This window comes from Corythoichthys intestinalis, chromosome 14 (assembly GCF_030265065.1).
Source record: "Corythoichthys intestinalis isolate RoL2023-P3 chromosome 14, ASM3026506v1, whole genome shotgun sequence".
Lineage (NCBI taxonomy): Eukaryota > Metazoa > Chordata > Actinopteri > Syngnathiformes > Syngnathidae > Corythoichthys > Corythoichthys intestinalis.
The window spans coordinates 32,209,269-32,235,499 of NC_080408.1; the positions used below are offsets into that span (position 1 = coordinate 32,209,269).

Here is a 26,231-nt window from a genome sequence, read left to right on the forward strand (position 1 = left end):
AGGTCTGATTATTTTTTTTAACAATGTCATCAGATAGACAAAAACATAAAATTATGTGTAAATGCCTGCATCTTCAAATCATAAAAATAATAACCGCCTATATCTTACCAATGTTGTAATCTCGATGGGTCTTGTCTCCATTCCATGTCAGGTAGTCTAGGCACAATGTTTGCATTCTGATTAGCGTCTGGCTAATACATGTTAGATCCAACATAAAATTCCAAGCTCCTCTTCTTCCTCCAACTCTTCAAAAACTTGGATCTCCTCCCTTGCGCTCGGTCTATCGCTTATATCGCTGTTTGAATCATAGTTTGAAGGGCTTTGTATGGCGGCAGTATGTATGGAGCTGCCAACGCTGTTCCCGGTGTGACGTATCACTTCCGGGTTCGTCCCCTTTCAGGCTCGAACTTTGGAAACGTGATTATTTTGTCAAATATACAACATATAAATTATTTTTTTCATGCTTTATTTGGTGGACAATGTTTAATTACTTTACTTGTGACCCTATTTGGCATGTGAAGAAATTAGTTCACACTACAGCTGTCAGGGCTTAAAGCTGTAGTGTGAACAAATCGACACAGAACACCTGTGGAAAGAGGCGGGGCTTAAACTGAAACGACTTCCTGCCTAAGAATGACGACTTCAAGTTTGTCACTGAACAGGTGAGTCTTTTTCTGTGGGGAAGCATATATTTACAAACGGAGTACTTTTTACAAGATATGTATCAAAATTCAAGTTGAAAAGCAAGCGTCTTGGTCATCATTTAGGAGCTTCCATTACATTTGATGCCGAAACCCGGGATTTCAAGACCGAAGGGACTTTGACTTAGCAAATGCTAACTGCGGAAATGGCAGAGCGCTTTGAACGGATGAAAAAGAAACGGGCAACAATTCGCGCTTTGACAACAAAGTTGTTGACTCTGATTGAAGTGGAGGTAAGCAAAGATGAGCCCGACTGTGATAAACTCCGTGACATGCTGTCAGTTTTGAAGACAAAAGAGGAATGCTTGACTGACTTGGACAAAGTAATTGAAGATGAGACTCCGACCGAAGCATTGGAGGCGGAGATTGCAAGTGCACAGGATTACCAGGATCTGATCATCATGTGCAAGGCTCGCTCTACGAGACTCATTCAAAAAACAGAAACATCTGTGAACGTGCGGGTGAGTAATGGAAGTGAAACTTCATTCAGATAACTAAATTCACAGATTTAAATGCCTAAGATTTTTTTCCCTTTTAAAACGCAAATTAGGCTGACGCATACAAGGAAATGCACAATTTCGTGTGTTGCGTTGCCAGTTTTACTGTTTATCAGTGGAATACAATTTCTATCTAATGGCCACAAAGACAATTTGTTCACAAAGAATTCCAGAACTGTATTTTCTCTTGATTGCACCATTCCATAACCAAAATAATTCAATCAAAAAGTAATTGACCGATTAACTGTTGGCTGTTGTAGTAATGTGGAATCTGCTCTACTTCTTTAGATCCCTAGGCCATGGCAGTCCCACCGTGGTCAGTGGAAGGAGCACTGCAAAAACATCACCAGCATGTCGCTCATTGATGACGTGCAGCTACACAAGGCGGAGAAGGCCTGGAAGCCCTCGACGAAAAAGGCCGCCAGAGGCCGAGGGGAGGATGATGGGACTGGATCAAATGATGAAGAGCTTACCCCCGAGCAAGTCGTAACGCAAGAAACCCTGAAGCGATTGCGCAGTATCCTCAACAAACTCACGCCGCAGAAGTTCCTGATTTTGATGAATCAGGTGAAGGAGCTGAGCATAGACACGGAAGAGAGACTGAAGGGCGCCATCGACCTCATCTTCGAGAAAGCCATCTTGGAGCCCAACTTCTCTGTGGTCTACGCCAACATGTGCCGGTGTCTCTCTGGGGTAAGTGATGCTTGGTCCCAAGATGGGAAAGTTTCACTGATGGGTTTGCTTTTTTGCCGCACTCCCTAGCAAATCAATCTTAAATTTTTGCGATCCAGCATTTGCAAAGTCCCCTTTTTTCCCTGCTTTTCCTGTTGCACTTGTCCTTAACTAGTGGCTAAAAACCACAAGGTAGAGCTAAAGGCCTAAAAGTAGTAAAAGTGATGCATCAATTAACGTCACTGTTTACATTGACTGACGCTGCCACGCTACGGTAGGCTGCTATAGGTGCGCTCACACGCCAGTAATGGCTGCCAACCACAAGAGGGCGATGTACACAAATCTCTACTCAGAGTAGTCAATTGCGTACAGCACGCAGGTTATTTTTAGACTGTGACACGGTGTATTGTGCCGCATAGTGTCCGTCATTGTGTGTCCGTATTGTCATTGATCGTAGTTTCTAAAGGTGGATTCACTTGCAAATTATGGAAGCCCCGGTGCTTTCAGACACTGTAAACTCATTGGATGAGTTGCATAAAAGCCGTCATTTGGAAGCTTCGGTCGATCCAGTCGCCAGATCCGTATTTGATGTCCAAACCGATGTTTCCTCGTCCCGTCCCGTGCGTCAGAGCTCGTCCTGAGACCACAAAATTTCCAATCATACTCCAGTTTATGTCACGATGAGGAGTCGGGTACCCAAAATCGGCACCGGCCTGAATATAAACTGACATTTGGTCAGCTGAGCGTCACCGTTGTCACGATTGTAAAATGAAGCTTGATCGAAAAAAATAGCTGCCCCGCGTGAAATGTCCCCCCTGACGGGAGCGCTTATTTATAACACTTTATTGACGTGAAAACATCGTTTTCCTGGACGCATTACAGTAATGGATTTACGACTGTAAGATCAGTTTCAAATAATTGAATTACACAAAATATTAGTACTGTATTTTAGTAACAAATCGTGGACTGGGCCACATAACCATCTTTGAACATAAATGTATTAGTCTACAGGTTTTCACGACCATATCTCAATGACAATCACACAGGTATTAGTTCAAGCAGAGTAAAATATTACATATTCACGGTACAAGAAAGTCGTTTCTGTGTGGGCGCTCCCATCAGGGGGGACCTTTCACGCAGGGCGGCTATCTTTCGGCACAACCCTTCTTGCTGCGCGACCGTGGCGACGAGCTTCGTAGTCTCCGTCTGATGATGTCTGCAATCGTGTTGGCATCATATATATGTTTTCGTCGCTGTCTAACAGCTGTCGACACAAACGTATCATGGACCGAGATAAAACAAACCGTGCTGCTTTCGAGATTTGCCCTTTTAACAATGGGCACACAGCAACTACTAAAATGACCGTTTATCTTCTCTGTTACTGCAACCAACCGCCACACATGCCTTCACCATTTTGACTAATCAATGTTAACGATTGTCAAGAAGGTTTTTGGGTTCATTTACTAGGCGGTGATTCCTTAGACAAGCAGAAAAACACGTAGTAAGAGGAGGAATGTACGTAGCGGTAATATGTAAACACGATGAGTTGACGGACAATATGGCGGCACCAGTCAGGGGGGCGGAGTTGTGACGTCACGTGATTGGGGTCTATAGGTGCGCTCACACACCAGTAATGGCTGCCAACCACAAGAGAGCGACGTACACAAATCTCTACTCAGAGTAGTCAATTGAGAAAACAGGCATATTGATGTGTACAGTAGCACAGGCCAGATTGCAGTTGTTAACAAATAATTTATTATTTCTCTGCGGCCCGGTAGCAAATGCACTACGGACCAGTACCGCTCCCCGGCCCGGTGGTTGGGAATCACTGATTTAAACTACAAGCTCAAAAATGGAATGATGTGATTTGACATTCTATTACTGTCCATGGTGCCGAATGAGTAGAAAGAGTGGTGGGGGAATAGTTTCACAATTCACGATATGAGGTTCATTGTACATAATTGTCAATGAGTTCATCCTCTACTTATTTCTGCACATCCTGTGCTTGTTTTTTTTTTTTTTCAACCCAGTCCTTAACTTTTTTTTTTTTTTAACCTCACTGCTCCACATGATTGGCTGTTTTGTTTCTTTTAAGCCCCTGAGCCCCTGTTTATTTGTATGTTTTTGGGCTGGTAGTGATCATTCACTGCCATTCCTCCCAGTCATAATTGATCTGTTTTACATGGGCTGACGTGCTTTAACAGAATATGGATAAGTATTGCTTTATTTTAGCTATATGTTGTGAGAACATTCAATTTGCTCCTCAATGTAGCTGTAGGAAATCAATAATTGTTACCGTAACACCCCCAAAATGATTGTTTTTTTTTTTTTTGTCATCAGTGGAAAGTCCCCATCACAGACAAACCAGGATCCATTGTGAACTTCCGCAAACTGCTGCTCAAACGCTGCCAGAAAGAGTTTGAGAAGGACCTGGATGATGACGAGTTCTTGGACAAAAAGCAAAAAAAGATGGAGGCCGCGAAAGACGTAAGCATGGTTCACTGCGGCCGCTGCAGTTTCCTTTGCCGTGTGACTTTTAACCAGCTTTGCACCCGCAGGAGGAAGAATGTGAACGCGTGCGCATAGAGCTGCAGGAAGCCCGTGACAAGGCCTGGCACCGCCGGCTGGGCAACGTCATGTTCATCGGTGAACTTTTCAAGTTGAGGATGCTGACGGAAGCCGTCATGCATAACTGTGTGTTGAAACTACTGAAGAATCATGATGAAGAGTCTCTGGAGTGCCTCTGCAGGCTTCTCTCCGCAATTGGCAAGATCTTGGACTTAGACAAAGCCAAGGTTTTGGAAGCAACATAACAATTATTGATATATTTATCGTGACGTGAAGTGTTCTATTGAAAACATGGCGGAAATGTGGCCGTAGGGCAAAGAATGACATATGCATCTTATTAATCAATCCCAACAAATATTAACATTGTGAAGAGTGTTGTAGTTTATCAAGAAATTAGAATTATATAGAAATATAAATATTTCTTGAAACTCATTTGATAAGGAAATCATTAGAGAAAAACAATACAACTGTTATAAAGATATATTTAACTTTGTTAAAGCAACACTAGGTAACTTTTCAACCTTTATAAAATATTTTGTGATATGTCAACTGACAACTAGTTGAATGACACCAATTTTATATCTTGAGGTGATCTGTATTGCTTTCACCGTCACTAATTAACTTTGAGAAGGGTGGCAGGAAGCCTGCTACACAAAAAAAACTACAAATGTGCTGACTGCTTTATGGCATAGATCACTTCCCCCTTTCATTATAAAGACGGAAGTTGATGCGAATGCTTCGTACAAATTCTGCAAAGATGGTATAGTAACAAACGTTTAGTCCAAGGAGGGGAAAAAAAGGAGTCTACCAGGGAGAAAAGGATACTCAAGAATAAACTGAAGCCCAGCTTTCACTCCTGGCGTGAACCCCCCAATCGAACTCGTCAGCGGCGACCAGTTCGGGTGCGGTGGAGGCGTTAGCTACGCTTAAGTCACACGGTTGCTAACCATCATATGCTAATGTTTACCCACAACTGGATTCATTACCTTGTTACTAGTCTTCTTTTCATCTTTCATATTGCCGCTGAAAACAGAAATGTTGTTTAATCCATCTGCAGGTGACTGGGAGGTCATTATTTTACGACACTGTGCGGGTGTACACTGGTCCTCATGAGAAACACAGTCTTCCTTAAGGCAAAACACTTCCGCTTTTGTCCACCGGCGTCGCTAAAATCGACCAAAACCGATGAGTTGCCTAGTGTTGGTTTAAATGTCGAAATTAATTGGGAAAAACTTTTTTTTTTTATGTGGCATAGGTGTTTTTTAAAAAACTTTCAAAAGACCTGACTCAGTTTTCAATATTAAACATGTCTGCTGTTGCTATATTATGAGCCACAAGCACGTGCAGTCTCTTGAAAATTGTACCGTTTGATTTGCTATTAAGTTTCATAATGCAAATGTTTCTTTATCCAATCTAGCCTCGTATGGATCAGTATTTTAATCAGATGAAAAAGATCATCAAAGAGAGAGAAACGTCATCCCGAATCCGCATCATGCTACAAGATGTCTTTGACCTCAGAAAGGTAAACCCTCAATCTTTCTGTCGTGGGGCATTCTACCTTTTAGTCTCATCCCACTATAACCGTCCTCTTTAACCTGCGCCGCAGTGTAACTGGGTGCCTCCGAGAGGAAACCAGGGTATTAAAACCATTGACCAGATCCACAAGGATGCAGAGATGGAAGAGCACAGGGAGCAGATCAAAATCCTGCAGCAACTCGCGTCCAAAAAGAACAGGGGCGGAGGCAGAATGGGAGGAGGTATGGGCGACCAACGCCCTCACATACCAGGAGGGGGAGATCGTGGCAGCCGGGACCTTCCAGGTAAAAACAACATAACTCTATTAGAAAATGTCGCTCACTACGCTGCTTTAGAAATGGAAAATTGTCATAAACCTTGTTTGTACCCTGATACAGTAGATGCAGATTTTTAAATTATATGCAACATGTCAAAATTGTCTGGGGTTACACAAGAAACGAGTGGTGTTCCACAAGCATCACTTCTAGGTCCACGCAACATAAATGTAAAAATGACTCGAAAGTAAAGCTGATTTAGTTTGATATAGGTATAGTGTCGTCCTCACCTTTTAATCATTGTGTTCAATGAGGTTTCAAAATGAGTTCTTTTTTGTAATGATTATTATTGCACAAAATACCAGTACAATACGATGTTTTTTTTTTCCTGCACAGACAAAGGATCCTGATAGCAAGGCTTTTATTCAGATAAATCTGGTCTAGAATCAAAACGCTTCCAACATGGCAAAACATCTAGCCTACAAGCTCTAAAATTTGTTATTTTTATATCTGGGTTCAAAAAAAAGAAAAAACTTTTTTTCCAATGAACTGGATTTTTATTTTCCAAAAGAACGTATTTACAAATTGGAACATAAGTATCATGGAATTGCATTTTTGGGACACAAAAAATAGCTGATAATTTAGGAACGGTATGTTGGAAATTTTCCGTTGTTTTGAAACTGTGACGTTGTCATACCACGGCATACCATGCAACTGGTAACTGGCACATGTCTAGTTGTGAAGCATTTCAAATAGTTCCATTCAATATAATTTGACGGTGAATTGTTTTAGCTTTTTTTTCTTTTTTCTTAAATTGTGGTAACTATTCTATCCCTGTAGTGACAAGGTATTAGGGATGGGCGATACCAGTGATTTTGGATTCGATCCGATACCAAGTAATACCAAGGCCAAATATTGCGATCCCAATCCGATATATATATATATATATATATATATATATATATATATATATATTAGTGCTGCAATAATTAATCAATTAACTCGAGTATTCGATTAGAAAAAAATATTCGAATTAAATTTTGCTGCCTCGAGTATTCGTTTAATTAAAGAGGAGTTGTAATGGTTTATTTTGAAAGTGTTTGCATTGAGTTTTATTGATTTGGGTGGCTACATTGCCCTCTAGTCCGTCTCATTTCACATGGCTGAATGCAGCTGGTTCATGAGAAGACCAACATAAGCTAGTTTTTTGTTTGAGCTAATGTTTTCTAAAGCATTCGGACTATGGTTTACAGGTTTTTTTTGCCATTTTTTGTTGGAATATGTGTCCCAACAATTCGCTAAGAGGATTGTTAAAAAAAAAAAAAAAAAGTTAGCATTTTATAGCATTGAAGCTAGCAGTCTTTTGCTGTGTAAGTTAGCCAATTGTTATTTTGTTGTACATAAATCCATATTTTATTTTATTTTTATAACGTTTGAGGCTAAGCTCGGGTATTTTAATTTTTCATGTTCCTTATCCGATTACTCGATTATTCGAACTAACTAGTTCATCGATTAATCGACTACTAAAATAATCAATAGCTGCAGCCCTTATATATATATATACAAACCTGAAGAGTTCTCAGCCATTCTGATGATATCCAATGTACAACTACAGCAAGCACTCAAAAACTATTAATAGTCTCTTTGTGTCAAATATGCATTTGCAATGGAAAAAATGCTGCTTTTAATAACTAGCAAAGCAGTTTCCCTACAAACTCAAAAACCAATCCATTAACAACATCTGATTAGTCAGTCTCACTCTTTAACCATGACCCTTAAATTCATATGCACAGAACTTTTCCCTGCTACACGTTGTATTTGATCAAATTTTAATCTACCTAAATTAAATATTTTTTATCTAATTAAAGAACGAATTAATAGTAGCATGTTACCGCCCTCTAATGGTAGAGCATTAAAAACAAATCCAATAAACAATAGTCACTTGCCGTTTTTGGAATTTTATTTTACTAACACAATTTTCAAACAGATTTTGAAATAATTGAAACAGACCTTTAACAAAAAAATAAATAGCAACAAAACATAAGAAATCAAGAATTTAATTGTTTGTAACATAAAACAATATGGAAAAATATATTTCACAGAAAAATATTAAATATAAATTAACAAAAAAATAATAAATGAATAGGAAATAATAATAAAGTTAAGTAAGAAATATTGAAATATCGATATTTTGGTATCGATCCGCCCATCTCTACAAGGTATTTGGAAATTTGAAGCAAAGTAAGGCGCAGCGCAACACTTCATTGGGTCATTAGCAATTAAATGAAGACTTCATGGTGCAAATTTATCATCAATTGAACATTATAACTGTGGTCTGTTCAATGTTGTGTTCAAATTTCACACTGAAGTCAGAATTTTGGTATTGTAGTAATATATGAATATAATTCTCCATGTAGCAAAAGGAGAGCATTTTACCCGCACAATTCATATTTTTCAATGTTACGTTTGTTTTTCATACAAATGTTATCTTTAATTATAACTTCATGTTTAATGTAAGTTAATGATTACAACGCCTTCAGACTTGGGTTCAAGTTAAAATCCCACTGTGGAAACCAAACTCTGTAATGAACTGGGACAATAAGCTTAAAATGGATACCCTCTATAGTCCATATGGCTATGTACAAGTTTCAAAATTTTATGGGGTACTTTGATTATATGTCACAATTACATTAGAAACCATTCAAAAAGGCTCACTGATTGCCTCAGTTTTTATCATAGTGGTTAATTACTTGTCACCAGAGGTGGGAATCTTTGGGCACCTAACGGTACGATTCCGATTCCGAGGTTCCGATACGATTATTAATCGATTATTAATTTTACCAAAGCCCCCCCGCTCCCCCTTTAATGTTTTGCACATTAGTTCCAAAATTGTTCAAAAAATCTTCTCAGGCTAAACCAAACTAATATTTCAGTATCAAGTTAAGTTAAAAACAGTAAATAAAATGCTCAAGTTCCCATTCTGTATCAGCAGCTTTAAACTACATTCAATCAATTTAATGATGGGAATCAACTGTTAAAGTTGTTAAAATTGGTCCCATTATTCCATAATTTCCCTCCTGACTACTTTCGACATGTCAAAGTTTTAACATTATTTCATCCTTAAAGATAGATTCAAGTCAAGATTTTGCCGATTTAGGAGTATTTTAGATAAAAAGTTAATTGGGTTCGCTACTACAGAGACTTCTAGAGAAGAGTACAGCTTTAAGACGGCGGCTGTTTACAACGCGGCAACTACTAAACGGCAAGTCTGTCATTTCGAATGTAGTTCTCTTTATATGTTTTAACGCTGCCGTCATCTGCCATTTTGTATCTAGTTCTACATATATGTGATATCTATTATAGCCGTATGTGGCCGTATGTTTGTAGCAACTCGCAACTGGGCATTGTTTGAAGCAGCTGTCGGCCGCAGTCAGGTATTATTGTTTTTTTATCTAGCGACATGAGTTGAACATGATATTTACTCTCGGTCCGTTCCCCATTGCGTCCCAAAGACCGCACTAACTGTGTTTTAGTTCTTCTTTGCCTGCTATAATAGGGAATGCGATGTACTACCTCATTGTTTGTCTACACCGCCAAGTTGGCAATATAACTTACTTCCGGTCTGGCAGACTCAACGCGGATTGTAACTTGTGGTAGTGGTAAACCAATTCCGTCGTTGTATTCAAAAGAATAAAATGGGTGTGCATTATTGTGTTACCGGGCGCAACCGCGTCTCCCACGATGAAAAAGGGGTAAAGAAAACTGCACTCACTTTTCACCGCTTTCCGGCATGGAGGACCAATAAAGGGGACCAAATATCAGAGATGACAAAGCACGACGGATATCTTGGGTCACTGCCGCGTTTTGTAATTCCGTGGTCAATCCAGCCGCACTTTCTTTTCTGTTGCGTTTCCTTTTCAGGTTTTACCGCACAGCGACAGATGGCGTATGTGTGGTGCAATAGGTCTATATACAAAAACATGGCTGTGGCGTCACGACAAAGTATAGTCTGGTGGTAAAGTTGCTCGTCTGTCGCACAGGATAACTGGAGACCTCCATTTAATTTACTTGTATTTTTCTCAATTAAAAAAATGAATGATGGCTGCCTGAGTAATAAAAACACATTGTAAAATCAAGCACACATTTTCTATAATTGTGTCAAGTACTGTATATTGACAGATCATATTCAATTTGGGCTGGGACTTACTGAAACAGATGGAAAATGTGTAGCCGTCTTAAAAGAAAAATCCACAAACAGCAAGGAAAGTACTACGAATGTGCACTGATAATAAATAAAAAGGTCAAATGTTTTAATCAAGTCAATCAATTAAAAAGTCATGAAAATTTTGAAAAAATTATATACAGATGAATTGGAAAACTAAGAGGTGTGCCTTGATTTGCAAGTAAAGTATTTTGACCCTGCTTTGGTTTGGGGTCAAAAGGTCAAATGGCCTAGAAACTATTAAATTTTAAATTTACCCAAATTTTTTTTAATGATCATTAAAAAATTATGGAGCGATAAAATGGAAAACTAAGAGGTGTGCCTTGATGGCCTAGTAAAGTACTTCCAACCTGCGCTAGTTTGGGGACAAAAGGTCAAATGTCCAAGAGCTATTGAAGTTTGAAGCCTGTCAATCAATTAAAAAATCATTAAAAACTTATAATAATAAAATAAACAGATTGGAAAACTAAGAGGTGTGCCTTGATCTCCAACTAAAGTAAGTCGACCCTGCAGTGGTTTGGGGTGAAAAGGTCAAATGGCCAAGGAGCTATTGAAGTTTGAAGCCTGTCAATCAATTTAAAAAATCATTAAAAACCTATAAATAGATATATTCGAAAACTAAGAGGTGTGCCTTGATCTACAAGTAAAGTATTTACACACCCTTCACTGGTTTGGGGTCAAAAGGTCAAATGGCCTATTAATGAGCTATTGAAGTTTGAAGTTACTAAATAAATCTAAAAAATAATTTAAAAATTTTGAAGGGATGAATTGGAAAACTAAAAGGTGTGGCTTAAACTCCTAGTAAAGTACTTTGACCCTGCACATTTTTGAATTGATGTTCCACAAAGTTTGCCACCATGTTCACAGATTTTAAAGTATATGCTACATGAATGTCAAAATTGCTCGGCTTCTCAAAAGATCGAGCAGGCCGTGCTTTACCAACACCTGCCTTTAAACTTCGTACTTTTCCAAGAAACATGGACTGAAACGTTGCCTTTTAAATTTTTTTTTTTTTTTTTTACTTCTAGCCAAGCGCGAGAGTGCCCCCGCACCACCTACTCTTCCTGAACCAGCAATGTCAGAAGAAGCGATGGAGAAGAAGTCCACGGCCATCATCGATGAGTTCCTCCATATCAACGATTTTAATGTACCAAAAGCATTCAGATGCGTGTGGAACTCATGTACAGCGGCAACGTTTCAACTTTTTCTCCCCTACGCCACTTTAGGAGGCAACCTGGTGCGTAGATGAGCTAAAAAGCAGCAGTGCACTGCCTACGTGTTTGTGTGGAACAGTGTGGTATCCACACTGGAACGCAGCGGCAAAGCTCGTGAGCTCATGGGCACGCTCCTGTCTAAACTCATCCTGGCTGGAACCTTGCCCATTGAGCAGTATTTTAAAGGGTGAGGCACTGCACGGCATTCGCTGCCGCACATTCAAAAATGACCGCAAAACTTGACTTGCTTGTGCTTTGGCAGGCTTTCACAGATCCTGGATGCCGCTGACGACATGGCCATAGACATACCTCACATCTGGCTCTACTTGGCTGAAATCATCACCCCCATGCTCCTTGAGGGTGGCTTCCCTATGGGGCAGCTCTTCAGGTTAGCTTCAGCCAAAAGGCGTGCAGTTTTGCGAAATATTTGTTAGTTGTTTTTCATGACGTTGTGCCAATTTAAAGGGAGCGGCAACCCTTATAGTCTAAATGACCCTCATGCGACGCACGGTCGCTCGAAGTATTCAGGTAGTATGCATATAGTGGATTTCTGTGACCTCTGACCATGGAAAAAATGTTTTTAAAAAATGACACTACTTTTTAACACAGGCATTTTTTATTATCAGTTATACTCCCGCACATATATATTGATATTGATAGGTGCTTGTGAAAAAGGTATTAATTACCGTATTTTTCGGACTATAAGTCGCAATTTTTTTCATAGTTTGGCTGGGGTGCGACTTATACTCAGGAGCGACTCATGTGTGAAATTATTAACACATTATTATATCATTTCACATGTTATTTTGGTGTTTTGGCGTACACTGATGGTTTGGTAAACTTGTGAGCATGTTCTTAATGCTATAGTTATCTGAATAACTCTTAATAGCTATGGCCACATTAGCGTTCTTCCTTTGGCAATGTGTGTTCAATTGTATTATTGACTTTTTTTATATTGAAATGCATGCTTTTAGTTTGTGGCGCTTTCACGCCCAAGTGGGGGCGCACTTGTTTACGCGAAGAGGAGCGCTCACACGGCAGAAGAAGGCGGACAGCTGCGCAGCGTCCGAGAGAGAGAGAGAGAAACGGCTGCGAACCTACGTTCATTGTTTATGCCTGTAAAATATCTCTACAGCGGAAGCCCCTGTGTGTATCATCTTTTCTGTTGTTGTTGTGTTTTTTCCATCCGCAATCGGACACTTAGTGCCATTTATGTGGTTGTTTGAACGATGTGCTAATGCTAGCCAACGCATGGTAACCGTTTGTGTCATTGCTGTAATAGCAGCTAATAATCATTTATTTAGGTTGATGCGAACCTGTTTGGTATCGAGGACGAAAGGGATTTGTATTGTTTCTATTTTTAATTTCACGCTTCAAATGATGGTGTCATAAGGACGGCCAAAATAAAGTCAGCAAATTATACGGACGTCCAGCATAGTCATTTGGGACTTTAGCTCGCTGTATAGCCAGGACCGAGCCATAGCGTCCTGGTGAGGACAGTACATTCGCATTTTGTTCTTCATGCATCATGTAACATTATTATACTTTACACTTATTCAGCATGTTGTTCTGTTGTATTTTTATTTTAAATTGCCTTTCAAGATGACATATCTGTTCTATCTGTTGGATTTTATCAAGTAAATTTCCCCCAAAAATACGACTTATACTCCGGTGCGACTTATATATGGTTTTTTCCTCTTCGCTGGGCATTTTATGGCTGGTGCGACTTATACTCAGGTGTGACTTATAGTCCGAAAAATACGGTACATCACGTAAAAGAGTGGCCAATCGGCAATTATAAAATTTCTAGCCTCACTAAGGGTTGCCACCCCCAATATATGCAGGCTTTTATTTACGTTTTTCTTTGCTAATATGATAATATAAATTGGGGTTTTTCAATTTATGGAAGAAGGTTCTGTCCACTGGGGTGCACATGATGAACCTGTTGTCGGTCACTTGAAAAGGACATTATGCACTTCTAATTGTAAAGTATAAATCCTGATTGTGTCTTAATTGCTCATCCAGGGAGATCTCCAAGCCTCTCCTACCACAAGGGAAGGCCGGTGTGCTACTGGTGCAAATCCTTCATTTGCTCTGCAAAGGAATGGTGTGTTCTCAAATGTTTTTTTGTTTTTTGTTTTTTGAATGTTGTGAAGGAGATCGTTTTGAGAGGCCGCGCCACTGATTTCAAATTCCGTCTCTGCACTAGACTCATAGTAAGGTTGGGGCCCTGTGGAAAGAGGTGGGGCTAAAGTGGAATGACTTCCTGCCAAAGAATGACAACGTCAACAAGTTTGTCACTGAGCAGGTGAAGAGTTGTCTTTCCCTGGGGGCATATATTTCATAATATATATTTTCATATGGAGTACTTTTTACAAGATATGTCTCAAAAATGCGTGACGACACGATTAAGGTGGGATTTTAAAATATTTATATACAGTGGGGCAAATAAGTATTTAATCAACCACCAATTGTGCAAGTTCTTGAAAAGATTAGAGTAATCTGTCATTGTCAACATGGGTAAACCTCAACCATGAGAGACAGAATGTGGGGGAAAAAATAGAAAATCACATTGCTTGATTTTTAAATAATTTATTTCCAAATTAGAGTGGAAAATAAGTAGTTGGTCACCTACAAACAAGGAAGATTTCTGGCTGTCAAAGACGTCTAACTTCTTTTAACGAGGTCTAACGAGGCGCCACTCGTTACTTGTATTAATGGCACCTGTTTTAACTCATTATCGGTATAAAAGACACCTGTCCACATCTTAGTCAGTCACACTCCAAACTCCACAATGGCCAAGACCAAAGAGCTGTCGAAGGACACCAGAGACAAAATTGTAGACCTGCACCAGGCTGGGAAGACTGAATCTGCAATCGGTAAAACGCTTGGTGTAAAGAAATCAACTGTGGGAGCAAACATTAGAAAATGGAAGAAATACAAGACCAATGATAATCTCCCTCGATCTGGGGCTCCATGCAAGAGCTCACCCCGTGGCGTCAAAATGATAACAAGTACAGTGAGCAAAAATCCCTGAACCACACGGGGGGACCTAGTGAATGACCTACAGACAGCTGGGACCACAGTAACAAAGGCTACTATCAGTAACACAATGCGCCGCCACAGAATTAAATCCTGCACTGCCAGACGTGTCCCCCTGCTGAAGCCAGAAAACGTCCAGGCCCGTCTGCGGTTCGCTAGAGAGCATTTGGATGATCTAGAAGAGGCCTGGGAGAATGTGTTATGGTCAGTGTTGTCACAGACTACTTAAAAAGTAATTTAATTACTGATTACACCTCAAAAAAGTAATCTAGTTACTTTACCGATTACTTTATTATCAAAGTAACTAAGTTACTTTAAAAGTAACTTATCAGTTACTTTTTACCATTTTTTTTCTCCTTTTGCTGCCTCAACATGACAACAAAAAAATGTCATCACATGTAATTGAATTTTTCACATAAGGCTTAATCTTTGAGTTAGCGAGGTTTAATTAGTCAATGGAGTTGATTTCAACCACCATTGACTCGCGCTAGCTTAGCCACCCCGGAGCCCTGAAACTAACAAATAACTGACAAACTGCATGGAATTTGTTCAAATCAACTCCAACGACTAAATAAACCCCAGCTAACTCCAAGATAAAGCATAATGTCAAAAATTCTGAACTTCCCCTTTAAAATAAAGACCTAGATGTTAAAATATTGTCTATAAAAGTTGTAAAGCAATAAAACAACATAAATTAATGAAATGAACAAGAATCCTACAACGTATTTCATAATGGGTCAGAATCATTTTTCGAGCAGATCATTTGACTAGTAGTCATTTGACTAATTTGCTGGGGTGGCGTGGCTTAGTGGTAGAGTAGTTGTCCCCCAACCCAGAGGTTATGGGTTCAATTCTCCGCCCTGATGAACTCGTCTAAGTGTCCTTGAGCAAGACACTGAACCCCACGTTGCTCCTGGTGCTGCGTCACCAGTAGGTGGATGGTGAGATAGTGTAAAGCGCTTTGAGTGCCTTGAAAGGTGGAAAAGCGCTATATAAGTATAACACCATTTACCATAGTACCTAAGACACTAGCTAAAACTACGCCTGTGGAGGCAAGATGGATATTTAGAATTTCTGTAAACCTAAGCTTTCAAACGCAACCAACAACAACTGAGCTTGAACAGTTTTATATATATGTATATACTGTTTACAGTATTGGCCAAAAGTTTGGCGACACCTCAAAGGTGGATACTTTGAAGAATGTAGAATATAAAACCTGTTTTCAGTTATTTCACTTTTTTCGTTCATAGTTTTCATGTGTTCAGAGAGGATTTACAATAGTAGTGAAAATACATAAAACGTAAAAATGTTTAGGTGTGTCTAAACTTTTGACTTTTGTTTGTCATCAACATCCTTTACCCCCAGCCCCACAAAAGTAAAACTCCGCCTATGGTTACAATCACTGACAATAAAATGTGCATAAAGGCTGGTTACAAACTGTAGAAGTGCTGGCTGTCTTGTAACCTGTAGGCTGTTTCAAGTTTTGTCGCGATGTACTGTAATTCCAAGTGCTTCTTTGTTGATTTAGCGACCGAGAGTCATTTTCAGCCAGCGTAAAGTTTGCAACGCACGGAGATATTTTTGTCATCTTTACTGGACAGAAATGTGAAGTAATGGCTGTATTTCCAGTGAGCAAAGGCATCCATTTGCGGTATATATCCTGCCTTTCACTGTTAGCCTCGCTGCCTCGTCAGAATGCTATGTTGTTGACCGCCGTGGCAGACAGCGCTCAGCCTCAGACAGCACCGTAACACCGTAATACATGTAACCCCCCCCCCCCCCCCCCCGATGATAAATGCTCTTCGTACATGACTACAGTATTCTACATACATTATGAGGCAAAAACAAAATAGTAACGCACAGGCACAGGGAAAACTAACTTTAATCGGATTACTGGCTTGGAAAAATGAACGTGTTAGATTACTCGTTACTGAAGAAAGTAATCACATTACAGTCACAGTAACGTGTTACTGACAACACTGGTTATGGTCAGATGAAACCAAAATAGAACTTTTTGGTAGAAACACAGGTTCTCGTGTTTGGAAGAGAAAGAATACTGAATTGCATCCGAAGAACACCATACCCACTGTGAAGCATGGGGGGTGGAAACATCATGCTTTGGGGCTGTTTTTCTGCAAAGGCACCAGGACGACTGATCTGTGTAAAGGAAAGAATGAATGGGACTATGTATAGAGAGATTTTAAGTGAAAATCTCCTTCCATCAGCAAGGGCATTGAAGATGAGACGTGGTTTGGTCTTTCAGCATGACAATGATCCCAAACACACAGCCAGGGCAACAAAGGAGTGGCTTCGTAAGAAGCATTTCAAGGTCCTGGAGTGGCCTAGCCAGTCTCCAGATCTGAACTCCATTGAAAATCTGTGGAGGGAGTTGAAAGTCCGTGTTGCCCAACGACAGCCCCAAAACATCACTGCTCTAGAAGAGATCTGCATGGAGGAATGGGCCAAAATACCAGCAACAGTGTGTGAAAAGTTTGTGAAGAGTTTCAGAAAACGTTTGGCCTCCGTTTTTGCCAACAAAGGGTACATAACAAAGTATTGAGATGAACTTTTGGTATTGACCAAATACTTATTTTCCACCATCATTTGCAAACAAATTCTTTAAAAATCAAACAATTTTCTGTTTTTTTTTTTTTCCCCCACATTTTGTCTCTCATGGTTGAGGTTTACCCATGTTGACAATTACAGGCCTCTCTAATATTTTCAAGTGGGAGAACTTGCACAATTAGTGGTTGACTAAATACTTATTTGCCCCACTGTATATATAAAGGGTGTGTATTGCCTCATAAAAAAAGTCCATTTTTATTGATATAAATATTTGATTGATGTGTGTATTTTTATGGTAAAAGTACATTTATATCAATTTATTCCTGAAATCTCATCCGGCACTATGGTAAAAATGTTTTTCTGTTTGAACAATATATGGTTTTCATTATAACATTTTTATTTTTTAGTGCAAACCTGGTTAAATGCAGGATTCTAAACACTCTATGCCTCCGTTTTTGCATTAAAAGCCAAAACTGGACAGGAGTAGAAGTGCAGCAACTGAATTGTTTTCCAATAAACCCGTGTGACAGACAGATTTTGAATCGATACAAGAATTGCTTGATGTAATATATTAATGCTGTTCAAAAAAAAAAAAGAACAGTCATAATATTACCTTTATAATGCTATTTAAAAAAATACTTTAGTTGTAATTAGGGATGTCCCAATCGCATATTTTTGCACCTGGGTCACTCACCTGATTTTGAGAATCTGCCAATACAGTCCCAATCCGATAACAAAAGTCTTTTGAACAAAAGTTCCAAACTTCCGTTTCTGTTTTTCTAGGAGTGTTGTAGAGTATAAAATGTACATATTTTGCTTCATTTGTCAACGCCATTGTATTTCTGGATTATTTTGTTACTTTTTAGCCCTTTAATATATATAGATAGTATATTTTTTATTAAAAACCTGATACTGTTCACCTTATTCCGTTCCTCTGAAAAATAGCCTGATTTCCGCTCACGTGATCGGAGACATCCCTGAATATAATATTATGACATTTTAGCTAATTGTAATCCCAACCCCCAATGAAAATATACAACCCACAAGTGTAATGTCATAAATCACATTTTGACTTAAACTCCTTCCAGTATTCATTTTCAGTTGGTCTCATCGCAGACCCAATTGTGAGCTCTGTTGTTTTTACTCAGCAAGTGGAGTTCACAACTGGAGAGGGGCAGTCCAAGGACAGTACTAAAGAGGCACTAAGCGTGGATGAGCTCCAGCAAGAGATTGAGCACCTCCTCCGCGATAAAGCCAGCGACCAGCGCCTCAAAGACTGGGTGGAGGTGCGTAATCAAGCGCTTTTTTTTTTTTTTTTTTTTATTAACTAACCCATTTAGGGTTATTTATGGCGAATTTGACAGTTCCTTAAATTACCTATCATGTTCAATCTTTCTTTTGTCTTCAAGGCCAATCTGGATGAGCAGCAATGGTCCTCCAACCAGTTTGTACGCGCACTCATGACCACCATTTGCCAGTTGGCCATCACAGGTAGGACTTCCACGGATTTTGTACATTTGAAAAGGTCTCTTTTTAAACCGTGTCTGCCTTGCAGGTGACCCGTACAAGGTGGACGTGCCGCTTATCAACAACCGAGCCTCCCTGCTGCAACACTTTCTGAACGACGAACAGAAGGAGCTACAGGCGCTCTACGCCCTGCAGGCGCTCATGGTGCAAATGAAGCAACCTGCGAGTGAGTGGCTCACCTTCGCTATTGTTCAAGCTTCCTTTAGCCATACTGTTGGCTCGAGAGCTTACCCACCTTATTGTGGCAACAATAATAAAGAAAAACAATGAAATAACAGCAGGCTACTGCAACATGCAACCGCTATATCTCGCCCGTTCTCCCATTTTTCCAACTGGTTTCCCCATACGTCACAGCTCCCAAGTCCAATCATCTCTTAAGGAGACTGCGCTTAGTTACTGACATTACAATACAAAATGAATAAGTTGCTGCTGAACCCTTCATACTCGGCTACCGCTAGTTCCAAACGGCCTTAAAAACAAAATCATTTGCAAGGCAGCTTTTATTTTGGTGTGGCGGTGCACCACAATTTTTTGTTTGTAGGGGAAATCTTGATATGTCATCTAACACAGTAAAGGTTTGGAGGACATAACTTTGTGAGGTTAGGTATTGCACCCATCACTTTTTTAAAAAGTATATACATACACCACCGTTCAAAAGTTTAGGGTCTAAGCGACCCCAAACCTTTGAACCGTAGTGTATCATGTGGGACTTTTCATTATGTACACTACAGGTCAAAATTTTGGGGTCTAAGCGAACCCAAACTAATGAACAGTAGAGTACAATCAAGCTTCTCAAACACACACATCTATGTACAAATTGTAAAGATTGATAGTGAAAACATTTAAATTAACGGTGTCAAACGATTAGAATTTTAATCAAGTTAATTACAGCTTAAAAATTAATTAATCGTAATTAATCGCAATTAATCGCAATTCAAACCATCTATAAAATATGCCATATTTTTCTGTAAATTATTGTTGGAATGGAAAGATAAGACACAAGGCGGATATATACATACAACATACTGTACATAAGTACTGTATTTGTTTATTGTAACAATAAATCCACAAATGGCATTATTAACATTCTTTCTGTTAAAGTGATCCACGGATAGAAGAACTTGTAGTTTTTAAAAGACAAGTGTTATAGTTACAAGTTATAGTAATTTCATGTTTTCGTTTTAAAACTTGTAAAATTTTCAATCAAAAGTAGAGTTAATATAAATGTAAAAATAACAATAATAAGAATAGAGTGACCAAAGTCTGAGTAAGTTTTACGTGTATTTTGCATATCTATTTTGATATGGAATGCCAGTTCATTTTGCATTGTTGTTTAACTGTGAGAATAGGGCCTCATTACTATAGACTGAAGTGCTTTTCTTTTTGTGAACATCATTTTTTTTGAGAGAGATAGGAATATTATTTTTGTTGTGCTTTCAGTAAACGATACTTATGTTTGTTTTGAAGGCGAAGCTTATGCCAATAAATGGCGCGGTCCAAAGAACGCCTGTGTCCACTCGCCTTTATAAAATATATATCTCTGTGCATATCTTACCCAAAATACAACACGAGACACATAATTGCCACTAAAAGAAAGAAAACTTACCGAAATATGTGTGGAGCACAAATAGCAATTTGCATTGCATTGTGCATACAGCATAAACATCTCACAACTACTAATTCCCACGTTTAGAAGAAATAACATTAGTATGGAACGGCGCTGCCCCCAAGCGGCTGGTGGCATTCTCTTCACTCTTAATGTCCATAAACGGCCTCATTGTAATCTGTTTAAGGCAATGTGCGAGCTGGTCATTCAGTGCATGCGTTAATTGCGTCAAATATTTTAACGTGATTAATTAAAAAAATTAATTAACGCCCGTTAACGCGATAATTTTGACAGCCCGAGTCATAACAATGAAAAGTATTTAAAAACATTTTGACAATAAACTAGTTCAGTTAAATTTTTTTCAGGAGTGCCACTCAGTTTCCCCTTGAACAGGACACAGGGATACGTCACTGTTACGTCCCAAGGACGGCTCGCGAAGGGCATAACATAAAACGAGCCACACAGATTCACAAGTGGCACAAATTTGTTTACACAAACTCCCAATGAACAATATATACAAAATGTGGATGAAGCGCGGCTTCAGGGTAAACCCAGGCCAAAACAACAAACAAAAGGAATCTACACTTCAACCCCGCCCGCTAACTAAACCCTGATCATGTGAAAGGAACAAAGAAAAGACAGCCACTAACCTAGCTTCCTACACTAAACAAAACAGGAGAAAACGGGTTGAACAGAAATGGCGAACTACCCCTACTGCTTCAGTGCTCTTATTTACAGTGGTGAACAAAAAAGATCCAATAACAAATAAACACAAGACCTCACCGAAAAAGCGGGAGTGTATCAAATTAGCGATCAAAGCACACAAGAGTGAATGGCGAGCAAACAGCTGGCGAGGAGGACCGCGGCAGAATGCTGTCAGATGCGACCTCCCAGAGTGTTGACAGCGGCAGGTTTAAGATGTTTGGCGCCTTTTCGTCATGGCCAATCAGCGGCGGCGACGTCATCTGTCAGTCCGGCATTGATCAGCTTATGTCACAGTGGAAGGGGAGGCAGCCAGCTGGCGGAGGTGACGATCAGCTGACTGGAGGCTTCTCAAAATAAAACACAGTTAAACGGCCAGGGCCGTCACAGTCACACACTGTCACACAGCCCACTCTTCCGCCATTTGCACACTGCTGTCAGCCTGTCACTCTTCTCGCTCACCGACTCATCCGAAGAAAACAACGACAAATCTGACTCTTCCTCGAGTTGATGAGATATTGCCTTTCCTAGCACAAAATTTAGTTTTCGATGCTTTGCGCACGTTTCAAAGTCGCTTGCTAAATCGAACAGGCCGTCACGCGCTACTTCATCTCCCTCTCCTTAGGTGGCGCCTTGCTCGGCAATTTGTTAAAAATGTTTGTATTACGACTGTCCGATGTGCCCTCACAATGGCTCCTGGGATATGTAGTTTGATGTGGCGCTTTCGGTTTTGAAAAAGGACAAGGACAAGAAATGATGGAAATATGTCGATAAACGCGTGGTCCATGCAGCATTTTAATGTTTATTCATGAGGGCAATTAAACCTATAAAACTCAAATAACATTATTTCCCGTTTTACTTGGTCGATTGACTTCAGGTAAAAACGAGAGTGAACCTGAACTCCCGCACTTTCATACAAGACCAACCAGCGGCTCGTGGGTGATGTAATTACAACGTGACGAAGCTGCAAAGATGACATATGCGCAGGACACGTGGACACATCCCGCGACTCTTAAGGGTTAAAACTAGGGTTGTTCCGATCTTGTTTTTTTGCTCCCGATCCGATCCAGATCGTTTTAGTTTGAGTATCTGTCGATCCCGATATTTCCCGATCCAATTGCTTTTTTTTTGCTCTGATTCAATTCCAATCATACCCGATAATTTTTCCCGATCATATACATTTTGGCAATGCATTAAGAAAAAAATGAATAAAACTCGGACGAATATATACATTCAACATACAGTACATAAGTACTGCATTTGTTTATTATGACAATAAATCCTAAAGATGGCATTTACATTATTAACATTCTTTCTGTGAGAGGGATCCACGGATAGAAAGACTTGTGACTTTGTATATTGTGACTATATTGCCATCTAGTGTATTTGTTGAGCTCTCAGTAAATGATACTGTAGTCATGCCCAAATGCATGATGGGATGTGGAACCATGACTGTGCGTAGTGCTACCAATTGATATATCTTCTCTGCGTTGGCAAATAACATAAGGTGTTAAGATAAAGTTCATTTGCTACCTTGCTTTCCCACATTGCTTCCCATGATATTTCTAATCGTAGGGAGAGGGAATGTAAGGTTTTAGCCAATTAACAAAAGACTCCAAAGGCTGCCAAAATTCACTCTACTCATTTTATGCTGCCTTTTATCTTTCTATATAGGTAAAACGGCGCCATTACAGATTGAGTGCGACAATGTGTGAGTGGGTCGTGCAACGCATGCATTAAATGCGTAAAATATTTTAATGTGATACATTTTTTGAAAAATTAATTACCGCCGTTACTAGGATAAATTTGATAACCCTACCTTAAGCCTAAACTAAAGACTCTGGAAGAGTGAAACATATTATGTCTGTGACGTTAAATACAATTAGAAAACGATTTAATTTAAAAATATATATATACGTATATATTAAAAAAGGCATGGCCGATATTTTTTTGCCGATTCCGATACTTTGAAAATGACGTGATCGGACCTGATCGATCGGCATCGACATCTCTAGTTAAAACATAGCATTTTTGTTTCGCTGATGCTCTGCGTATCGCTTTTTGTTTACCTTTATCCTGCTTGTTTTTTTTTTTTTTTTATAAAACCGAAACCTTTTTTAGTTTTTAAACATTTTGCCAAATGATTTTTCTTTTCTCCATCAAAATCATGAATCAATTACTAGTGGCGTTTCCTGAAAATTCTGTAGCATTGTCCATCTACTAAAGGCTGAGTTATGCTTCTGCGGCAGACCTACGCCGTCAAGGCAGACTCTATTTACGACCCTCCGCCTTAGCCTGACGTGCAGCTCCACAAAATTCTGAGTACGTGTCGCATAAACACGTGGTGACATGACGCAAATTGTCTGTGATTGGCACACTCAGCCTGTTGTTTCCGGTTAAACGTGAAATCACCGCCATTTACAAACATTCTTGCGCTAACGACCACCTCCGCAACAGTCTTCTGCGTCGTCTGGGCCTCAACATTTATATGATCAACATTTGTTGTTCAATATTGATGAGCTGAAGATCCACATTCAAGCGTTCCATCTCTTTTGTTGCGTAACCGGAAGAAAACTAGAGGAAGTCGACAAGTGTCCCTCAAAACCGTACAAACACAATGCCAAACCCCTCTAGTGGCTTGGCGGTGAATTACAAAGCAACGCGCCCAACTATCGAATGCTCATTGACGCCGTACTGGCTACGCCGTCACCGCAACGCAGAAGCAGGCTTAATACTATACCCTCCCATCCCACCCACAGTAGCCAAGCATTTCATGCAATACAGATGACCTGTGAGTAAAAATATGAAATCATGACACAAAAGTTCTTCGAATTATGCATAAAACATTCAGTAGTTATATATTTAACTCTTAATAGGGCAAGTGACTTTTTTGTATGTTTAAAAAAAAAAAAAAAACAGGCGTCATTATTAACTTTTGATATACAGGTGTGACCTACGTGACCCAAAATGTGATTTCCACATATACGGATGCAAGGGCTCAATTATAATATATATATTTTTTCAAATAATCATTGTATCTTTTTATTCTTTTCATAAAACTTGTGTATAGATAGATAAAATCATAAATAAAAAATAAGAACACAATGAATACAAACAGAAATACACTGGTCATGGCCCTCAAATAACACTTGATATATTTAAATGTATTTATTAGGGGTGTCAAACGATTAAAAATTTTAATAGAGTTAGTTACAGCTTAAAAATTAATTAATCGCAATTAATCGCAATTCAAACCATCTATAAAATATGCCATATTTTTCTGTAAATTATTGTTGGAATGGAAAGATAAGACAAGATGGATACATACATTCAACATACGGTACATAAGTACTGTATTTCTTTATTATAACAATAAATCAACAAGATGGCATTACTATTATTAACATTCTGTTAAAGCGATCCATGGATAGAAAGACTTGTAGTTCTTAAAAGATAATATTAGTACAAGTTATAGAAATTTTATATTAAAACCCCTCTTAATGTTTTTGTTTTAATAAAATTTGTAAAATTTTCAATCAAAAAATTAACTAGTAGCCCGCAGTTGTTGATGTCAATGATTACTTACACAATGCTCATGGGTGCGTCAAATATTTTAACGTGATTAATTTAAAAAATTAATTGCCGCCCATTAACGCGATCATTTTGACAGACCCAGTATTTATATCATAGTATTTAACTCTTTCCTGTCATTGATAGTGAAAGATGTCAAAATCCATTTGAACTTGGACCGCAGACATTGAATAATCATTTAGTGCCACTGACAGCACTAGACGTCCAATCAGTTTTGACTGGAACTGTGCTGGTAGCGATCGATAGCGAATGATCGCTGTCAATGGCAGCCATTAAGTTAAATGATTGCCCTGTTACAAGGGTTAAACAGAAATTGTAGGATGAATTTTTTTGTTACTTCGTACCCAACTTAACGCGATTTCAACTTTATGATGCCAGTCTCGTCCGCCATTTAGTTGTTTCGAGTCGTTTTTTTTGTTTTTTTTAAAGTCTGGTAAACAGTCCCTTATTATACCTCACAGTATCTTATTTTTTTACTTCATTTTTTATGACTTTTCCCCTTTGGTGAAGTCTGTATTTGATTATAATGTTGACTTTTTTGGGGGGGGGGGGGGGGGTGCTTTTATTTTGGCGCAGGAAGCGTAAAGCAGGTCGTACTTCCACATGCAAGTAAGAATGCATGTACACACGAAGAATGTATTTACACACTCGGGGAAGAGCGCATTTGCTCCCATGAAGAAGTTGCGCAGCTGAGAGTGATAGAGAGAGAGGAAGGATTGCAGTGTAGTTCGCAATCTAGCTGGGACTTGGCGCCAATGTCTTGGGGAGGACTGCACAATGACGTATAACCAGGTTTTTGGATAGTTATTTTGAGATTCAGGGAGTATTTAAAGGTTTAATTCACACTTTCTCGGAAATTCTGGTTATTTCGCCAGTGTAGAAACAGCACTTGTTCTTAACCCGGGGACTACCTGTATTTTGAAATGGGTCTGGAACAGTCATTTTTGTTGGCTTCAAGTGGAAAAGGTGACTTTAGATGGTTGTGGAGGACCAAGTATTTGTTGAATGTGATTCTCAGTGTAAAGATGTCCTTTTGGATGTTGACTGTGCGGGTTTCTGCGTGCAGACCTCCTGCGGATGTTCTTCGAAAGCTGTACGACGCCGACGTCATCAAGGAGGATGCCTTCTACAAGTGGGAGTCAAGCAAAGACGCGGCGGAGCAGAACGGCAAAGGCGTGGCTCTCAAGTCCGTCACCGCTTTCTTCACTTGGCTGCGCGAGCCCGAAGAAGAGTCCGATAAGGAATTGACTTGATTAATTATATAAAGTTAAAAGAGAAAATATCCATACACCTTTTACTACATTTAGTTATGGAGCATTCTGTAAAACCTTATTTTTTCCCTTTTTTTGTGTGTGTGGTTATTTTTTAGATGATGCAGAGAGTTGCTTTAGATAATCCTTTGATTATTAGTTTTATTGGAATTTTGTGAATATATTTTTTTGCTTTCTTCAACAAATGATGGCTTCTTTTGCATCGCAAACTGGAAAGACGAACGTTCCAAATAAAGGACTTAAGTTGCAGTGAAGTTTTTTTG

The 26,231-nt window shown here is 39.2% G+C and overlaps 1 protein-coding gene across 1 annotated transcript; it reads left to right on the plus strand.

Annotated features, from left to right (window-relative positions):
- The first annotated feature begins 634 nt into the window (after window positions 1–634).
- LOC130929949 (eukaryotic translation initiation factor 4 gamma 1-like) lies at window positions 635–26,182 on the plus strand. Its single transcript, XM_057857585.1, is given in 18 exon segments — window positions 635–662; window positions 768–1,162; window positions 1,487–1,891; window positions 4,211–4,357; window positions 4,429–4,665; window positions 5,856–5,960; window positions 6,045–6,258; window positions 11,479–11,597; window positions 11,677–11,721; window positions 11,724–11,851; window positions 11,927–12,052; window positions 13,690–13,771; window positions 13,874–13,972; window positions 18,420–18,557; window positions 18,681–18,762; window positions 18,827–18,964; window positions 25,764–25,784; window positions 25,787–26,182. Coding segments are annotated over 17 exon segments (2,580 nt in total). The 5' UTR covers window positions 635–662; window positions 768–832; the 3' UTR covers window positions 25,951–26,182.
- The last annotated feature ends 49 nt before the right edge of the window (window positions 26,183–26,231 follow it).